General features: G+C 43.1%; 1 protein-coding gene across 3 annotated transcripts in view; it reads right to left on the reverse strand.

Moving 5' to 3' along the window:
- Positions 1-1,709: 1,709 nt before the first annotated feature.
- LOC144497465 (very long chain fatty acid elongase 1-like) overlaps positions 1,710-18,046 on the reverse strand; it is a 71,273-nt gene continuing 54,936 nt past the window's right edge. For all 3 annotated transcript variants that reach the window (XM_078218780.1, XM_078218779.1, XM_078218781.1), the window contains exons 3-9: positions 17,171-17,258; positions 16,086-16,276; positions 14,072-14,152; positions 9,736-9,792; positions 7,066-7,171; positions 6,118-6,254; positions 1,710-3,571 (exon numbers count right to left, since the gene is read on the reverse strand). In XM_078218780.1, the coding sequence (XP_078074906.1) occupies positions 3,287-3,571; positions 6,118-6,254; positions 7,066-7,171; positions 9,736-9,792; positions 14,072-14,152; positions 16,086-16,276; positions 17,171-17,228 (915 nt within the window). In that variant the 5' untranslated portion in view covers positions 17,229-17,258 and the 3' untranslated portion in view covers positions 1,710-3,286. The remainder of the gene's footprint in view (positions 3,572-6,117; positions 6,255-7,065; positions 7,172-9,735; positions 9,793-14,071; positions 14,153-16,085; positions 16,277-17,170; positions 17,259-18,046) is intronic.

Here is an 18,046-nt window from a genome sequence, read left to right on the forward strand (position 1 = left end):
GAATCAGATGATCATTTCAGGATCAAATTATAAACGAGTTTGCAACATTGATGTCACTGACTATTGCCAAGGATACCAAGGTTGGTAATTAGGGAACAGGGTTCGGTACTGACCTCAGTCTAAAAATTTAATTGAAAGTTTCTGCTCATCAATACGAGATGTCAGATAAACAGTCTGACATTTAACAACCCCAAGCAGAAATGGGCCAATGTGACTTTACCTCCCTTACATCAAAGCCACATAACTGAATGGAAAAAGTTATACTGGCTGGAAAAAAAAAATCACAACACCCATCATGGCTACAATTTATTTTTTTAAAAGACAAATGAATTTGTAAACAGCAGGTCTGCAAAACCTGTTCCAACTAATCCCACTACCTCTCCAATGGGAGACATGTCCAATGGTCATCCATGAGGAGTGCTGATGGCCACGCAAGGAACTTGGTTCCCTTGTGAATGCTCAAGTGTACACACTGACCGATCTAGTTTTAAAGTACCAATATTAAAAATTTCTTACTCAAGTAACACCCATTTTTGAAAGACCTCAATCCACACTTTTCAATCATGAAAAGGCAAATTCTGTGCCGCTGTGGCAAGTTAGCAACCAATAATGAAGCTAGCCACCCATCCCTCTCTCTTCTCCTCTCCCTTCCCCATAGAATTCCTGCAGTACAGGAGGCCATTCGACCCATCAAGTCTGTACTGACCACAATCCCACCCAGGCCCCATTCCTGAACCCCACACATTTACCCTACTCATCCCCCTGACACTAGAGTCAATTTAGCATGGCCAAATAAACCTAACTCGCACAGCTTTGGACTCCCCAGACATGGGGAGAATGTGCAAACTCCATACAGACTATGACCCGAGGCTGGAATTGAACCTGGAACCCTGGCACTGAGGCAGCAGTGCTAACCACTGCGCCACCCATTCAGAAAACTGATGTCAAAATCCACAATAGGTTTGACACATTTGGGTCACATGATTATCTGGTAGGGAAATACTGCCACTCCGCATCAGAGGGAAAAAAGACCCCAATGGCAAAGATGTACAAATCCTGCTTTCAAACACTAGTCTGGAGGAAACGACCCAGAATAAGGCTTTGTTTATCCCTCATGCTTCACTACCGAATACGCCCACTCAAAGCCTATCCTCATCACATGAAGACAGCCCTTTGAGGCTGTAAAAGGAGTTTCATTGTGTGTTTAACTGATCCCGAGGTCCAGAAGGAAAAGGAAAAAATTCTAGCGGAAGCAGAAATATGAATTATGAAAATAAAAAAAAGTCTTTCACAAGGGATTTAATGAAACCACTAAATTGGAAGGAAAACAAGCATCAAGCACACAACAGCTCATGTTCTGGAGATATACACCTTAAGAAGTGTCACAATACCAGGTTAAAGTCCAACAGGTTTATTTGGTAGCACAAGCTTGTGCTACCAAATAAACCTGTTGGACTTTAACCTGGTGTTGTGACACTTCTTACTGTACTTACCCCAGTCCAAAGCCGGCATCTCCACATCATGGATATACACCTTAAACAAAGTAAATTAGAAGCAAAATCCCAGTGGCAACAGATGAGATCACTTAGGGGCTTTAGTTTGAAGAGCCAAAGAACAAGTCTCTTCTTTGCGATTTGTAATCCATACAAGAGAAAATAAAGCGACAAGTCATAACAAGCACCAAGAAAATCAGACCAAACGTTTGAGTTTTGAAATTGAATTTATTTCAGAGTCAGAGAATTCCTATTGGAACTTGCTCCTGTGATATCATAATCCCAGAGATCTTCCTTCACTGTTTTTTTTTTTACTCATGGGGATCTGTTTTCACTGAAACCAGAAAGATTTGCAAAGAACTAAAGATATAGCTGCACTGCTTTCCATGTACAGTATTTCTGTATCGCTCCTAAAAGAGGAGTGCTCTTGACAGCTTATGCCCTGGGGCTGCTCCACATGATGCTCATCTCCATATACAGCTGGCACCTACTGAAGAGAAACCGTATGTTGCACACAGCATCAACATGGGTCCTTTTAATCCTGCGGCTGTTAGATTGGAATTGCAGGACAGGGAAAGTCTCTTCAGATGAGGGCGAGAAGGAGTAGATATACTCCAAGCTCCCATACGCAAACAGTTCGGGTTTTTCCCCCTCCCAGTGTGTAGATTGGAGGTTACTACTCCACTATACCTGGATTAGCCAATTCTGACTACATCCACAGTATCCATTTCAGTAGATCACACTCTCCAGGGACCAATTAGAACTCAAGAGGGTGGGGGAGGGGGGTGTTGAGTACTACCCCCTCGACTGGCTTGTTATTCAGTCCCCAGTAAAGACAGATCAAGAGGACAAGGGTTACTCATGGGATTCATTGCCTACAGGGTATTTAGCAAGTACTGAAAGTTTCAAGCTGACTCTACTTGCCCACCACAAAACATTAATAAAAAATTATTTCCCTGCTGTATGGACCACATTAACACTGTCCCACCTAGCAGCTTTTTTTAAAAAATATTGTGGTTTCCTTCGTTCCCAAAATATACAGTAGCTTTGCTAGAATCAAGCAAATAAAAATACCTAAAAATGTCTAGTAGTTATATTAGTATAATGTTACATTTTTATAGTGACAAGAGTTTGTAACTAGATATTATAAATTACTAAAGACAGACCCAACCAGGTGGTCCATTTTGAAGGAAATTTTACAATGGCCTTCAACTGCTCAATGACGGGTGGCTGGAAAAGACAGCATTACGGGTTTAATGGTTTGCAGGTTTTCGGAGGAAGGGTTAAAAGGCAACACCGTTACACTTTAGTTCTTTGCAGATCTGGGGGTATTATTAAAATGCAACACTGGCGGTGGATAGCAGAGACCGGAAAATTGCACGTATTCAACTCCCTCAGGATGTCCGCTGATTAAGCCGAGGCAGACTAATGTCGAGCAGGTCTTCTCTCAAGTCAGAGACACGGGGGTCCACCTTTTCCACGTCAACGCAATCTGCTTTATCCTTGTAACCAATGTCAATTAGAGAAGAAGTGCAAGGATTCCAAACAAAAACCAGACTTGATTAACCATAAACCCATCTTTGTTAATTACACAGGATCCTTAAAAACATTTAGTCAACAGCTTTTTCCCAGGTTGAATTTCAACTGGGCGCCAGAGGTGATTAATCGACTGCATGAAATTCTTAAGTCAAGTTCAAAACCAGATAAATCGCTGCACTCCCCTCCCTCCTGAAAACTTTTCCAAACAACAAAAATACAATAATTGGTTTTATTTTTAAAAAGTTATTTTCTTGTTAATTTGTCTTCACTTTGCCATTCATCACCTCCCCATTTTCCAACAAATGCCCGCCATTCTCTGCTGCTGGCTTTCCATTCTTCATGGCTGCTTTCCGCTTCTCGTCTCGGACCTTGGGCAGCCTCCTGCCCTTTGTGTAGGCCTGGTACCAGAAATTGGAGAAAAGGACAAAGAAGAATGTTCCATACATCCACACAAGATGGATGAAGATGGGAAACTGGTAATCGCAGTGATCCATGAAGTAGTACTGGGTGACATGCAGCGAGACAACAACAAACTGGACCTGAAAAAAAAAAGAAAAATCCTTTACAAAAATCATAGCCACAGGTAATGCACCGCCATTCAGAGAACATTGCAAAGGGAGCAGATTATAAACAGTATGACTCCCAAGGGACATGCCTCTTGATAATCATCATTTTCCAAGTACAAAAGATGCATCAATAGATTCTAGTCTTGAGATTACCATCCAATCCCAAATTGTCACTTGGGCAATAATCCAGCCTCAAATGAGAGTGTAAACATGCCTCTCAAACTGGATGTAAAAAAGATCCCATGATGTTCCAATGGCAGGGGCAGTCACAGTGTTCTGGCCAATGTTTATGCCTCCATCTGGAGGCATTCAAAATCATAAGTTTATTTATTAGTGTCACAAGTAGGCTTACATTAACACGCCAATGAACTTGCTGTGAAAATCTCCTAGTCGCCAAACTCCGGCGTCTTTTCGGGTACACTGAGGGAGAATTTAGCATGGCCAATGCACCTCACCAGACTGTGGAAAGAAACCCATGCAAACATGGGGAGAACGTGCAGACTTGGCACAAGGCAGTGACCCAAGCCAGGAATTGAACTCAGGTCTATTCCCGGCTTGGGTCACTGTCTGTGTGGAGTCTGCACGTTCTCCCTGTAGTGACAGATGGTTCAGCAACCAGAGGGAAATTGCCATGAGAGTGAATTATGTTCTAGACTGCATTGACAAGGACGGTAGAAGCATATTCAATAGTAAAATTAAAAAGGGAAAAGGCTGTGGGACTAATTGGACAGTTTTCCCTCTTATGTTGTGCCATCCTATGATTCTATCCAACATCACTAACAGAATTTGTTCATTATTTCATAGGTTGGGGCACCTTGTGTGCCAATTGATTGACATTCCTGCAATTACAACAGTGACTATACTTAAGAGTTCACTGACTGTCCAGAAGCCATGAAAACATGAACTTGGATGGAAGAACAGAAAAGCATCATATTATTTAATTAGAGAGATTGAGGAATCAGAGTGTCCTGGGACATGAATCACAAGAAGTTAGCATGCAAGTATAGCAAGTGATTAGGAAGGCCAATGGAATGTTGTCATTTATTGCAAGGGGAATGGAATATAAAATTAGAGATATACAGGGTACTGGTGAGACCACATCAGGAGTACTGCACACCATTCTAGTCTCCTTATTTAAGAAGGATAAATGCATTTGAAGCAGTTCAGGGACCTGGGATGGGAGGGTAGTTATATGAGCCAAGGTTAACCAGGCTGGGCCTGTATTCAGTGAAGTTCAGAAAAATGAGGGGTGATCTTATTGAAACATACAAGATCCTGAGGGGATTTAACAGGATGGATGCTGAAAGGAGGTTGCTCCTTGTGATGAGACTAGAACTGGGGGACTGTTTAAAAACAAGGGACCTCCCATTTGAAATGGGGATGGGAGACTTTTCTCTTAGAGGGTGAGGTTTTGGAACTCTTCAGCAGAGAGCAGTGGAGGCAAGGTTGTTGACACACTTGTTAATGGCTTTAAAACTATTCAAAGGGTATCGGCAGTAGGCAGCAAGTGGAGTTGGAAACATAATCAGAGCAGCCATGATCTTATTAAACGGCAGAGCAGGCTCGAGGAGCCAAAAGGTCGACTTATGCTCCTAATTTATAAGTTTGTATGAAAAGGTCTTGCATAAAACCAAACTTTTTTTCCCCCTCATTATTGCATTTTCAGAACATGTTCACTGAACGGACCTTTATTACTGACTCAATCACAAAAGAATCTGTGAACCAACACAAACACCCTCTTCTTACTCCAAACTAGATTGTTGAGTTACATGTTTGCAAGGTGATGGCCCAGTGGTATAATCGCTGGACTATTAATCCAGAAACTCAGCTAATGTTCTCGGGACCTGGGTTAGAATCCCACCATGGCAGAATTTGATTTTAATAAAAATATCTGGAAGAATCTACTGATGACCATGCACTGCTGCCTCACAGCGCCAGAAACCTGGGTTTGATTCCCGGCTTGGGTCACTGTCCGACTCATCCTCCCAGTGTCTGGGTTTCCTCCGGGTGCTCCGATTTCCTCCTACACTCTGAAGGACATGCTGGCTAGGTAAATTGGCCATGCTAAATGCTCCCTCAGTATACCCGAAAAGGCGCTGGAGTGTGGCGACTAGGGGATTTTCACAATAACTTCATTGCAATGTTAATGTAAGCCTACCTGTGACACTAATGAATAAACTTTAAAACATGGTCAATTATTGGAAAGACCCATTTGGTTCACTAATGTCCTTTAAGGAAGGAAATCTGCCATCCTTAGCTGGTCTGGCCTACATGTGACTCCAGAGCAACAGTAATGTGGTTGACTCAACTGCCCTCAGGCAACTAGGGATGGACAATGAATGCTGGCTAGCCAGTGACACCCAGGTCCCACAAATGAATAAAAAATATACTTTCCCCACTACCTAAAAATAAACCAAAAAGACCACCTCCCTCATGTCAGAATAAAGAACAAGGTAAGGAAGGGATACCACATCTCACCCCCTTCTCAAACATTCAAATACCAAAACAGTCACACTGACCAGTTGGATTGCTGTCATATACTTTTTCCACCAGAGGTACTTCTGAAAAGCTGGACCAGCTGCAGACAGCCCATAATAGAAGTACATGATGACATGGACGATCGAGTTCACCATGGCATGGAAGGATCCCATACCACCTGCAAAAAACAAAAACATTGGCCATCAAGAACAAATCCTTTTCATCTAATATTGCTATTCATCCAAGTCAAATAAATATAACAAATTAAATAGCACCTTTGAACATAATAAAACATTCTAAGGCACTTTTATAGAACAACATTTGGTACCTAGCCACAAAGGCAATATCAGGGTAGATGATCAAACAATTGCTTAAAGATGTAGATTTTGATGAAGATTGCCTTAAAACGGAAAGAGGGACAGAGGTTGAAGTGCAAGAGGCCAGAATTGGAGTAGTGATGATTGAGGGTTGCAGGTTTGGAGTTTGTTTAAAGTTTATTTATTGTCACAGGTAGGCTTACATTAACACTGCATGAAGTTACTGTGAAAATCTCCGAGTGACCACACTGCGGCACATGTTCAGGTACAGAGGGAGAATTTAGCATGGCAAATGCACCTAACCGCATGTCTTTCAGACTGTGGGAGGAAACCCCACACAGACACCGGGGGGAGGGGGGAGGAGGAGGAGGGGGGAAAACACGCAGACTCCGCACAGACAGTGGCCCAAGCTGGGAATCAAACCCAGGTCCCTGGCACTGAGAGGCAGCAGTGCTAACCACTGTGCCACCATGGGGGCAGAGAAGACATGGAGATTTGAAAATAGGGATGAAATTTTAAAAATATATATAAATAAAAACATTGCTCAACTGTGATCATTGTAGGTCAGCAGGTAAACAGTGCAAATTAGGATACAGGTGTGTAGCGTTTTGGATAACCTTAATTTTCCAGGAAAGGTGGAAGTGAAACCCAGTAAAAATACAATCTCTGTACCTGGTCCAAACTTGACTCCCCACCACCAGGTCCAAGGCATGATGGAGTGATGGAAGATGTGAAGGAAGGTAATCTGACTGTTTTTCTTCCGCAAGACAAAGAAAACCTAAGACAACAAAATGACAGGAAGAGAATAGATCAGCTGTCTTGAACAGAAAGAAGCAATGATAATTATTCTGTTCTGTCTCAAATGTAATTTTTAGATTAATAAAACATGGATTTGCTTGGATTCATTATTGGTCTCACCCTTCAGTATATAAAAAAAAACTTTGTACCTTCTGCCTATTTTCTACAACAATGATTACTTAATACAGAATTTGCACTATATTCACAATGTCTAACCCCCATTTGATCTTCAACACATTGTGGCAAGATGTTCCCAGGTCCTATGATCACAGAATGGGAGTGCAGAGATTTATCCACCAATCTCCAATCTAATTATACAGGGTTTTGAAGAGAATAGTTGGCACTGATGGGGTGCTGTCTGATGGCAAGAAGAAATTTAGATTGGACGAGTCTTCAATTGCTCGTACAGCCTCTCATTTTCCATCTTAGGTGAGCAAAGAGCAAGTGATTAGGGAAAAGAATACAAAATGGTTTCCAATGCCTTCCACAGTGTGCTTAAAAAGAACACACGTCCCCTTGCCTGCAAGCAGCTAGGTTCTAGCTCTTCCATAATCACCACCGAAAATTCACTGGTTCCACCATTGGCCATGGCTCACAACCCCAAGTATGGGACCTTCTCCAAGTTGCTAAAGGCCCAGACCATCCCTTCCATCTTTCTTCTCTCATCGTCCTCCCCCTCTCCCCCACTTACCCTCCCAAAAAACAAAAAAGGTTTCAAAATGATCCTGCTATACCAAATAGCCTACTGCAGAATTCAACAACCAATGTTAATGTGCACTCATTAAACAAAGTAGTTACCAAATATTTCTCCATCAAAAAGGACATTAAACTGAACTTTAAGTCGGAGATTAGATTGACAGTAAATCAGTGCAAATTGCTCCCATGCATTGTTCCCTATCCAAACAGCATGCACCATGAGTAGTGCCTCAAAATTACAAATCTTTTTAAAAGATTAGAGTATAGCAAGATGGGCTGTGTAATTAATAAAGCTAAAAATGGGTTTAAATTTAAAAAACCACTGGCAATCGACTGAGTACCCAAAGTATTCAAGTTACCGAAAAATGTATATTCCCCCACAGAACTATTTCTAGTTTGACTGAGGTGAGTAATGAGCAATCTAAAAAAAATCCACAGCCTGGAACAGTGCCGATGCGCAGGTTTGAGGAAAATTCAATTGTGGCTTCTGGGAGGGAATTGGATAAGCACCTGAAGAGAAACAAAAAACCTTGCAGGGATACAGGGAAAGAGAGCTGGTATAGACGCGGGCCAAATGGTTATAACCTAGCCATTCTACGATTTCATGTGCCTATTAGTCTTTTTGTGCAACTGTCAGGTTAAACTTTTGGAGTCTCCTTGTACTTGCCTGCAGGCCTTCAATTAGCATATATTCCCAGTAGGATATAGAGCGCCAGCATATTTTCAGCATATTTTTTGTTTTTCTAAATAAAGAATGTGAGAGAAAGTTTTGCACCGAATGTAAATTGCACAATATTCTGCAAACTTTTTTGCACTGACGGAAATGAGCACAATCATGTGGGAATGTTTCCAGGCAAAGGGCGTGGATTGCATTCCATAAAAGGTGACGAGTAGAGGAAGTAATTAGTGAGCCATCTAAAAGATAGATATTAAATGGCAGGGTGATGGGATTAAAGCAAAGAGCTTCCAATGTGACATTAATGCACCTTTAAGAAATGTTTTTTTGTAAATCATGTTCTCTGCAGTTGTAAGCAGACTTTTTCAGGTTTTTTTTCCCCTCATTGTTGCCAGGCCATCTGCTAGATACCCTTTTATTGCTACTTCAATGGGGTTTTCTTTATTTTTACTCTGGGGTCTTTTATGACCTTGCATTGTGAGGGGGAAGATTGACTGACAAGTCAAAATCCGGTGGTTCCTCCCCAGGGAAGTTGAGAAGGGGGTGGACATCAAGCTGAAAAGAAGAGTTTCTCGCTCTCTCTGGTTTTGGAAATTCTGCTGTTAACTGGAAGCAAGGTTCCTAAGCATTCCTGAAGTAGAAAATCTGCTGTTGGTGGTTGGCTTGCCTAGAGTCTCTCTCCCTGGTGTTTTGGGAAGCTGTTCTGACTCCAAGCTTGTCTGGGTGTGCCTCAGAGAGCTGCAGCATTCAACCAAAGGACTCAGTTCCAGAATCACGTGAGCAGTAATCTTTGACGTGTTAAACCTGTGGCAAAGGTTCTGGTTTATGGGATTTGTTTTGTTGGAACGGCATTTAGCTGTTAAGGTTTACACAAAGTTTTTTTTATATTTGTAATTGGTAAAAGTTATTGCTAAATTTCTTTCTATATGTGATAACTATATACTGAATAAACTTTGTTTGATAAAAGATCCTTAGTGGGTCAGTTGAATCATACATGTGAAATCTCTCACCCTAGCCAAATTCAAGAGTGCAAAAATTATCTGGGTGGACTTCATAGAACACTCGAGTTTCTGACCTGAATTATAACACCAATTTGTAGCAAGCGCTGATAAAAGGCCGAAATTTGTACGATTGAGATCAGTACTTGGATCAGAGGGAATCGTCATACTCACCGTATCAAACAGTTCAACAAATTTGGAAAATAAAAACAGCCATGCCACACGTACCATCTGGAGAAAACAAAAAAACACCAAATTTAGAGTATGTACATAGAAAGCACAGCCATTTGAAATTGGAACCAGCTGACTAGAGTCTTCAGGGGTCAAAAGATTAATCTGCAGCACAAACCAGAGTTAGTCATTGGAGTAACGTTGTTGCTAAACATTCCACTCCCCCCCCCCCCCCCCCCACCGCCCCCACCTCCCAAGCCCCAGAAGATCTGCTGTTCAAATACTCGATCAAGAACAGGGCCGTTTGATTAACAGTCGGTAACAAAAGACGCTCTTCACTTCCCAGTTTGTTGTGCGATAGCAAGTGCCTGGACATATCTGGTGCGAGGCGATCCAATGAAACTTCCTAAAATACATCCAACCAGGATTTACCTGCACTCAAAAGCACGAAACAAGATGATATTCCTAAATTGATTATTATACCTACATAGCAAGTGTGATTTGAGAGATATGCCACCTCTCTCAATATCACTGAGGCTGAATGGGTCAAATATATTTGAAGTCGGCACGGTAGCACAGTGGTTAGCACTGCTGCTTCACAGCTCCAGGGACCTGGGTTCGATTCCCGGCTTGGGTCACTGTCTGTGTGGAGTTTGCACATTCTCCTCGTGTCTGCGTGGGTTTCCTCCGGGTGCTCCAGTTTCCTCCCACAGTCCAAAGATGTGCGGGTTAGGTTGTTTGGCCATGCTAAAATTGCCCCTTAGTGTCCTAGGATGCGTAGATTAGAGGGTAAAATATGTAGGGATATGGGGGTAGGGCCTGGGTGGGATTGTGGTCGGTGCAGACTTGGTGGGCCGAATGGCCTCTTTCTGTACTGTAGGGTTTCTGTGATTCTATGATTTAATGTAAAAAAAATGTTGTTGCCAGCACAACATTAAAGTGCTGAAAATCTGAAAGAACAAAACAGTGCTAAGGATTGCACTCAGCACTGTTGTAATATGCCTTTAAAAGGCAGAGAAATTGATGGCATGCTGCTATCTCAAAGGCATATTACAACAGGCACGTCAGAGCAGCATCTAGAGAATGAGGAGAGGCAAACAGGAAATTTTAAACTTGGGATCAGAGGTCTTCATCAGACCTGGAAGATGTTACAGATTTACAGTTATTACAGAGCAGGAAATAAGATAAGAAATAAGATCATAAGAAGCAGGAGCAGGAGAAGCTGGTCTGCTTGACTAATCCAATTGTGGCCTTATCTCCACTTTCCTGCCTGATCATTTGTGGATTGCAAATGTCAATTAGCCGTAAGAGAAACAGAAAATAAACAACAAAAAATTGCATGCAGGAGAAAAGAGTCAAAACAAAAAAATAAATAAAGTGGTTGTAGGAAAATTAATTCGGATTTTGTTTTGGAGAGAGGACTTAAATACAGGAAGGGACTATCTATAGATTTTTTAAAAGTACATATGAACTTCCACAAGACTCAATGCCTCATTGGATACTTATTTAAAATTGAAGTTTAAGGAACTCTAGTGACAGAAAGGGGAGATGAACCGGGATGTGACAAGAGGTCTACAAGATTACGAGGGGCATGGACTGAATGGATGACAGAAGCTTTTTCCCCCAGGGTGGAAGAGTCAATTACTAGGGGGCATAGGTTTCAGCTGCAAGGGTACAAGGTTTAAAGGAGATGTACAAGGCAAGTTTTTTTTTTAAAACACAGAGGGTGGCGAGTGCCTGGAACTTGCTGCCGGGGGAGATAGTGGAAGCAGATATGACAGTGACTTTTAAGGGGCATCTTGACAAATACATCACTAGAATGGGAATAGAGGGTCCCCGGAAGGGGCGGGTGTTTTAGTTCTGAAGGGCAACATGGTCGGTGCAGGCTTGGAGGGCCGAAGGGCCTGTACCCGTGCTGTAATTTTCTTTGCTCTAGGTGTCCCACATGCATAGATTGGGGCCTTAACTATTCACTTTAAAATTCGTGAACTAGGTGACCAATTGGAAAGTCAGTAACAAAGATAAACGATGGGCAGCAAAATGGAGGTAAATCACAGACCCAGAACCTCTCAGAATAGAGGAGCAAAGGTGACACACAGGATCAGGCCAACTAACGGACAGCAAGATGGTAATGGGGCACAAATTTAACATTTTCCCCATTCCATGAAAGTTAATTAAATAAACACTACTGGCTGAAAGTAAAGGGATAAAGTTAATCATGTAATCCCTCAGGCAGCACAGTGGTTAGCACTGCTGCCTCACAGCGCCAGGGACTTGGGTTCAATTCCCAGCTTGGGTCACTGTCTGTGTGGAGTTTGCACATTCTCCCCGTCTGCGTGGGTTTCCTCCGGGTGCTCTGGTTTCCTCCCACAGTCTGAAATATGTGCTGGTTAGGTGCATTGGCCATGCTAAATTCTCCCTCAGTGCACCCGAACAGGCGCCGGAGTGTGTGGACTGGAAGATTTTCACAGTAACTTCATTTTGCAGTTCATGCAAGCCTACTTGTGACTAATAAACATTTTTACTTTTACATTGTTCTATTCAGTTGTTACTCAGTTCAGAGTTAAAACTAATTAAATTAGGCACTGAACAAATTTGGTCAACATAAATTAATAAAACTGGCATTGAACCAGGGAGCTAAAGTTAATGGAATAGAGACAGCATTGAAATAAATTAATTCAATGGGTTTGGCGAGGGGAGGAGTGGGGGTTGTAGTTGTAAAACTGATTAAAATTAAAATAATATTTTTTTTAAATGCTTCACAAAGTGCCAAATCGAGGGCAGAAGAACAGCAGCCCCCGTGGGACTGCCACTCAGCAGCTTGCCTAGCTACAAGAGCTGGTTGTGAAGCAGAGGGGCACCAAATCTGTAAGTCCTTCAAAAATGAGCTGCTTTGAATGGACTCAGCAGGTCTGGCCACTGTAGGGAGGTGGGGGTAGCGAGGCAAGGTGGATGGTCTGCCTGGAGTACTGGCACCCCCTACTACCCAATATGTGCTCCTCCCCCACCTATAATTTGGAAGGGATCACAGAAAACAGGAAATTCCCAGTCCACCTCCTTTATTCCTGATCAATAAGGCTCTTCTGAAGCTTACTTGCCTCTCAACTATGTGGGATGGTGAATGGCTTCAGGGCCCAGTCCATGTCAGTCGCCAGCCTTGGTGGAGCCTGAAAATTCAGCCCTACAAATCGGTCAACTTACTCGTTGAACAAAGAAATAAAATCACAACTTCCAAAGAAGCAGACCATCAGCAACAATAAAAGGTCAATCTTGGGAGGGAGAGGCAACATAACTAGCACCTATGAAACTCTACCCGGTGATTTATACTTTAATCATCAACCCACATCAATACAGCACCTTTAGTGTGACGCAACAGCCCAAGGTGCATCATAAAACAAGGTATAACAAAGCCACATAAACAGATTGGGTCAAGGTGACCAAAAGCATCTTAAAGGGACGAGAAAAGTGAAGCAGAAAAGCAGTGAAACAGCATTAGGCAGGGAATTCGAGTTTCGGCTTAGACAACTGAAGACACCATCACCAGTGGTGGAGCAATTAATATTGGAAAATTTACAAGGCGCCATAATTAGAGGAGTTCCGATAATGGGGTTATGGGACAGGTGGAGATCACAGAAAATATGAGGGGCAAAGCCATGGGATTTGAAGTCATTGTTACTTGAACAGAAGCCAATGTAGATCAGTGTGCACAGGAATGTGATAGGAGAAAACACATAGCAAAAGAAAATTCACAATGTCAAGAAAACAGGCCATCAAGTACAAGCTTGGCAAGCAACACAAGATCTTGGGCGAGACAACAGGGCAAATGGAACTCTACCCCAACAAGAATTATACTTTCAACATATTTGAAAATTTGGCAGCATGGTGGCACAGGGGCAAGCACTGCTGCCTTAGTGCCAGGGACCCGGGTTTGATTCCCAGCTTGGGTCACTGTTTGTGCGGAGTTTGCACGATCTCCCCGTATCTGCATGGGTTTCCTCTCTCAGTCCAAAGATGTGCCGGTTAGGTGGATTGGCCATAGCACCTTTAATGAAATGCAACAGCCCAAGGCACAAAAAAAGAACGTAGCCAGAGTTATGATTGGGCTCAAGTTTGTGGAGGGTAGAATGGGAGAACAGTCAGCAACGCTGAAAGATTTGTATCTAGCATAAATGGAGAGTTTCAGCAGCAGATGAGTTGAGAAAGGGGCGAAGCTACAGAGAGGTGGATATAGGCGATTTCAGGGACAAGGAGAAATATTCAATTACTTTCTTCAAATCAGACTTGGAGACCAGGAAATAGTTGAAGAACATTCGAACAACAAGGAAGGTTCAGCACTTACTCGAAGAGCCGTGGAGCTGTCTGAGTAATCAACTGGATCACACTGGAATGTATATCCCGTAGCCCAGCCAGACATCAAAAACTGTGGAAGGGAAGGGAAAGGAAAGGAAACGATCAGGATTAACATTCTGAAAGAGCACAAAAATATTCTCAAATCATAAAGCAAAATAGGAGCAAGCCATTTTGCCCCTGAAGCCTGCTCTGCCATCCAATAAGACCATGACTGATTCGATCTTGGCCTTCCTTGCTTTATAGTTACACTCGACTACCTTTAACATCTCCAGACTTCACCCCATTTGCTGCCGAAACCCTAACTTGTTCCTTTGGATGTGACTATTCGAGGAAAGGTTAGGTTTGTATCCACAAGGGCAAGAGGCAACTGAAATCCTGGGGGGGTATTGACAGGGTTGATGAGAAGAGGTTTCTTCTTGCCAGAGAATCCAGAACTGGGGGTATCACTCATTAAAGACAGAAGAGGATAGTTTGAGGGTCGCAAATCTCTGGATTTGTGCACCACTGGCTGGGCCAGCATTTATTACCCATTTCGGAGAACATTTAAGAGTCAAGCACATGGCTGTGGATCTGGAGTCATATTTATAGAATCATACAGCACAGAAGAGGCCCTTCGGCCCATTGCGTCTGCACCGCCACATTAGAAACACCTCAACTCCCACCCAATCCCATTTTCCAGCACACTAGGCCATAGCCCTGAGTATTAAGTGCTCATCCGGACACTTTTTAAAGTATGTGGAGCATCCCGCCTCTACCACCCTCCCAGGCAGCGCATTCTAGACCGTCACCACCCTCTGGATAAAAAGATTTTCCTCATATCCCCCCTAAACCTCCTGCCCCTCACCTTGAGCCCGTATCCCCTCATGACTGACCCTTCAAATAAGGGGAACAACTGCTCCTTACCCACTCTGTCCATGTCCTTTATAATTATGTACACCTTGATCAGGTCACCCGTCAGTCTTTTCTGCTCTAACACAAACAACCCAAGCCAATGCAATCTCTCTTTATAACTTAAAATGTTCCATCCCAGGCGGCATCCTGGTGAATCTTTTCTGCACCCCCTCCAGTGCAGAGTAGTTGTGGCCTCAAAGTTCTATACAACTTCAACATGACTTCCCTGCTTTTGTAATCTGCCTCGATCGATAAAGGCAAGTGTCCCATATAACATAGAACAGTACAGCACAGAACAGGCCCTTTGGCCCACGATGTTGTGCCGAGCTTCATCTGAAACCAAAATCAAGCTATCCCACTCCCTATCATCCTCCCGCCGAACATCTATGTCTTTTTCACCACCCTACTAACATGCCCTTCCGCTTTCTAATCCCATCTCTTGGTACATCAATAGTTTGATGCCCAGCTTCATTGTGGAGCCAGCGTGCTCTCTCAATATTCTTTCCATTAAACTAAAATGGAAGAAACGATCATCAGGTCTGCAGGGCAAAAATTCTCCTTCAGTATCACATGCTGTCACAAAGACACATCCTGCAGTCACTGTAGCAGGTTTATACTTACCAAGCTCACAATTAAGCTAAATCAAATAAATTATTTGGATCACAATCCTCATGTAACTCATTTTACAAAGCAACATCAAGCTGATTAACTTGCGCATCAGCTTTACAGATGGAGAGATGGGGAGTGTTACTGTAGCATTGCTGCCTCAGCACCGGGCACCCAGGTTCGATTCCCGGCTTTGGTCACTGTCTGCGTGGGTTTCCTCTGGGTGCTTCAGTTTCCTCCCTCAGTCCGAAAGACATGCTGGTTAGGTGCATTGTCCATGCTAAATTCTCCCTCAGTGTATCCGAATAGGCGCTGGAATGTGGCGACTAAGGGATTTTCACAGTGACTTCATTGCAGTGTTAATGTAAGTCTACTTCTGACACTAATAAATAAACAATGCAGCATGACTGGAAAAAAAAAGTGTTCACAACAATACATTCTTCTGCCACCTTTGATAATTCAAGCAGTACGCTCCAATCAAACAAAGCAAATAATAGCAGACATACCTCATACACTATGTATATCGAGAAAAACACCAGTGCAAAGTTATAGACAACCATAATCTTTTTAAGGTCGAAGGGCTTCCTGCCAGCCATGAGCTGGGGTCCTAGCGACAGTACAAAATATACGTAGAACAAGAGGATAGTAGTCATTGGGACTGGCGATACCATTAGAGGATATTCTTCAATCCTTGGATCTGAGGAGAGACATATGCAGAATTATAACCACTAATAAACCCCACATCCACTATCAATAATCTAATTTTGTTTGTATTCATAGAATCCTACAGTGCAGAAGGGGGCCATTCAGCCCATCAAGTCTGTACTGACCACAATCCCACTACGCCCTATCCCCATAACCCCATGCATTAACCCTAGCTAGTCCCCCCCTGACACTTGGGGGCAATTTAGCATGGCCAATCCACCTAACCAGCACACCTTTGGACTAAGGAGGAAACTGGAGCACCTGGAGGAAACCCACGCAGACATGGGGAGAATGTGCAGACTCCACACAGTGACCCAAGCCGGGAATTGAACCCAGTTCCTGGCGCTGTGAGGCAGCTGTGCTAACCACTGTGCTACCCTATGGACATGTCAATATCTCAATTGGAGACCAGCTAGTGCAGCACTGGGACAGAACCTAGTCAAACTCCTGGCCCTACTCCATATTCCACCTTAATAATGCATTTGGCCACCAAAGCACTGGCGAGCTGCCCAGAATAAATATTTATTATAAAGTCCCTGGGATGTATTTCAAAGTTGGTGGTCACTTTTCCAATTGCTGACTTCACAGCTGTCATATTCCTTCAGACCAAGCAGTGCATGTTAGTTTTATTAAAAATATCAATTATGTTACGCAATTCAAATCACTAATGGATTGAGAAATCGGCTTTTAGTCAAATCAGGCACGACTCAGCGAGAATTCGCTTTGCTGCAATTATCAAAAATGTCGAATACCGCTAAACAAATCATCAATATGTCAAATGCAAGAGGTTATGGAAATTTAGAAAACAAAAATTCAACTCGACTGGGTCCTTGGAATAAGTTAAAATGATCATCGACTATCGGTTAAGTTAGCCAAAATGTCTCACCGCCTTTCAGGAGGTTCCCGTATACTTGGGCAACTCGTGCCCCCACCTCTGCCAACATGGTTACGTTTCAAAGTGGCACTTCCAAAGCCTAAGGGACAAAATCGAAAAGGTATTAACAACTTGCATTTTACATTGTACCTTTAATGTAACAAAAAAAAAGCCAGTTTGAGATTTTTAAAAATTCATTCGTGGGACATGGGCGTCGCTGGCTGGCCAGCATTTATTGCCCATCCCTAGTTGCCCTTGAGAAAGTGGTGTTGCGCTGCCTCCTTGAATCGCTGTGGGTTGATCCATAATGCCATGAGGGAGGGAATTCCAGGATGTTGACCCAGCAACTGTGAAGGAACGGCAATATATTTGAAAGTCAGGACAGTGAGTGGCTTGGAGGGAAATTCCCATGCATCTGCTGCCCTTGTACTTGTGGATGGAATTGGCCATGGGTTTGGAAGGTGCCGTCTCAGGATCTTTGGTGAATTGTTGCAGCGCATCTTATAGACAGTACACACTGCTGCTACTGAGCGGTGGTGGAGGGAGTGGATGTGGTGCCAATCAATCAAGGAGGTTGCTTTGTCTTGGATGGTGTCAAGCTTCTTGAGGTGCTTTTGGAGCTGCCCCCAACCAGGCAAGTGAGGAGTATTCCATCACACTTTGGGGAGCAAGGAGTTGAGCTACTCGCCACAGTATTCCGAGCCTTTGATCTGCTTGTGGAGAGTCCAGCTGAGTTTCTGAAGATGCATTTCATAGAAATGAAGGAGAGTTAGAGCCCAAACAGATGAATGGTCAAGAGAAAGGGAGGATGGGGAACTTGGAAATGGAGGTAAAATTTAGGTTAAGTTGGTTAAATGGGATTTGGTACAAGTTAAGATACAGGCTGCA

Source organism: Mustelus asterias, chromosome 8 (assembly GCF_964213995.1).
Source record: "Mustelus asterias chromosome 8, sMusAst1.hap1.1, whole genome shotgun sequence".
Classification (NCBI taxonomy): domain Eukaryota; kingdom Metazoa; phylum Chordata; class Chondrichthyes; order Carcharhiniformes; family Triakidae; genus Mustelus; species Mustelus asterias.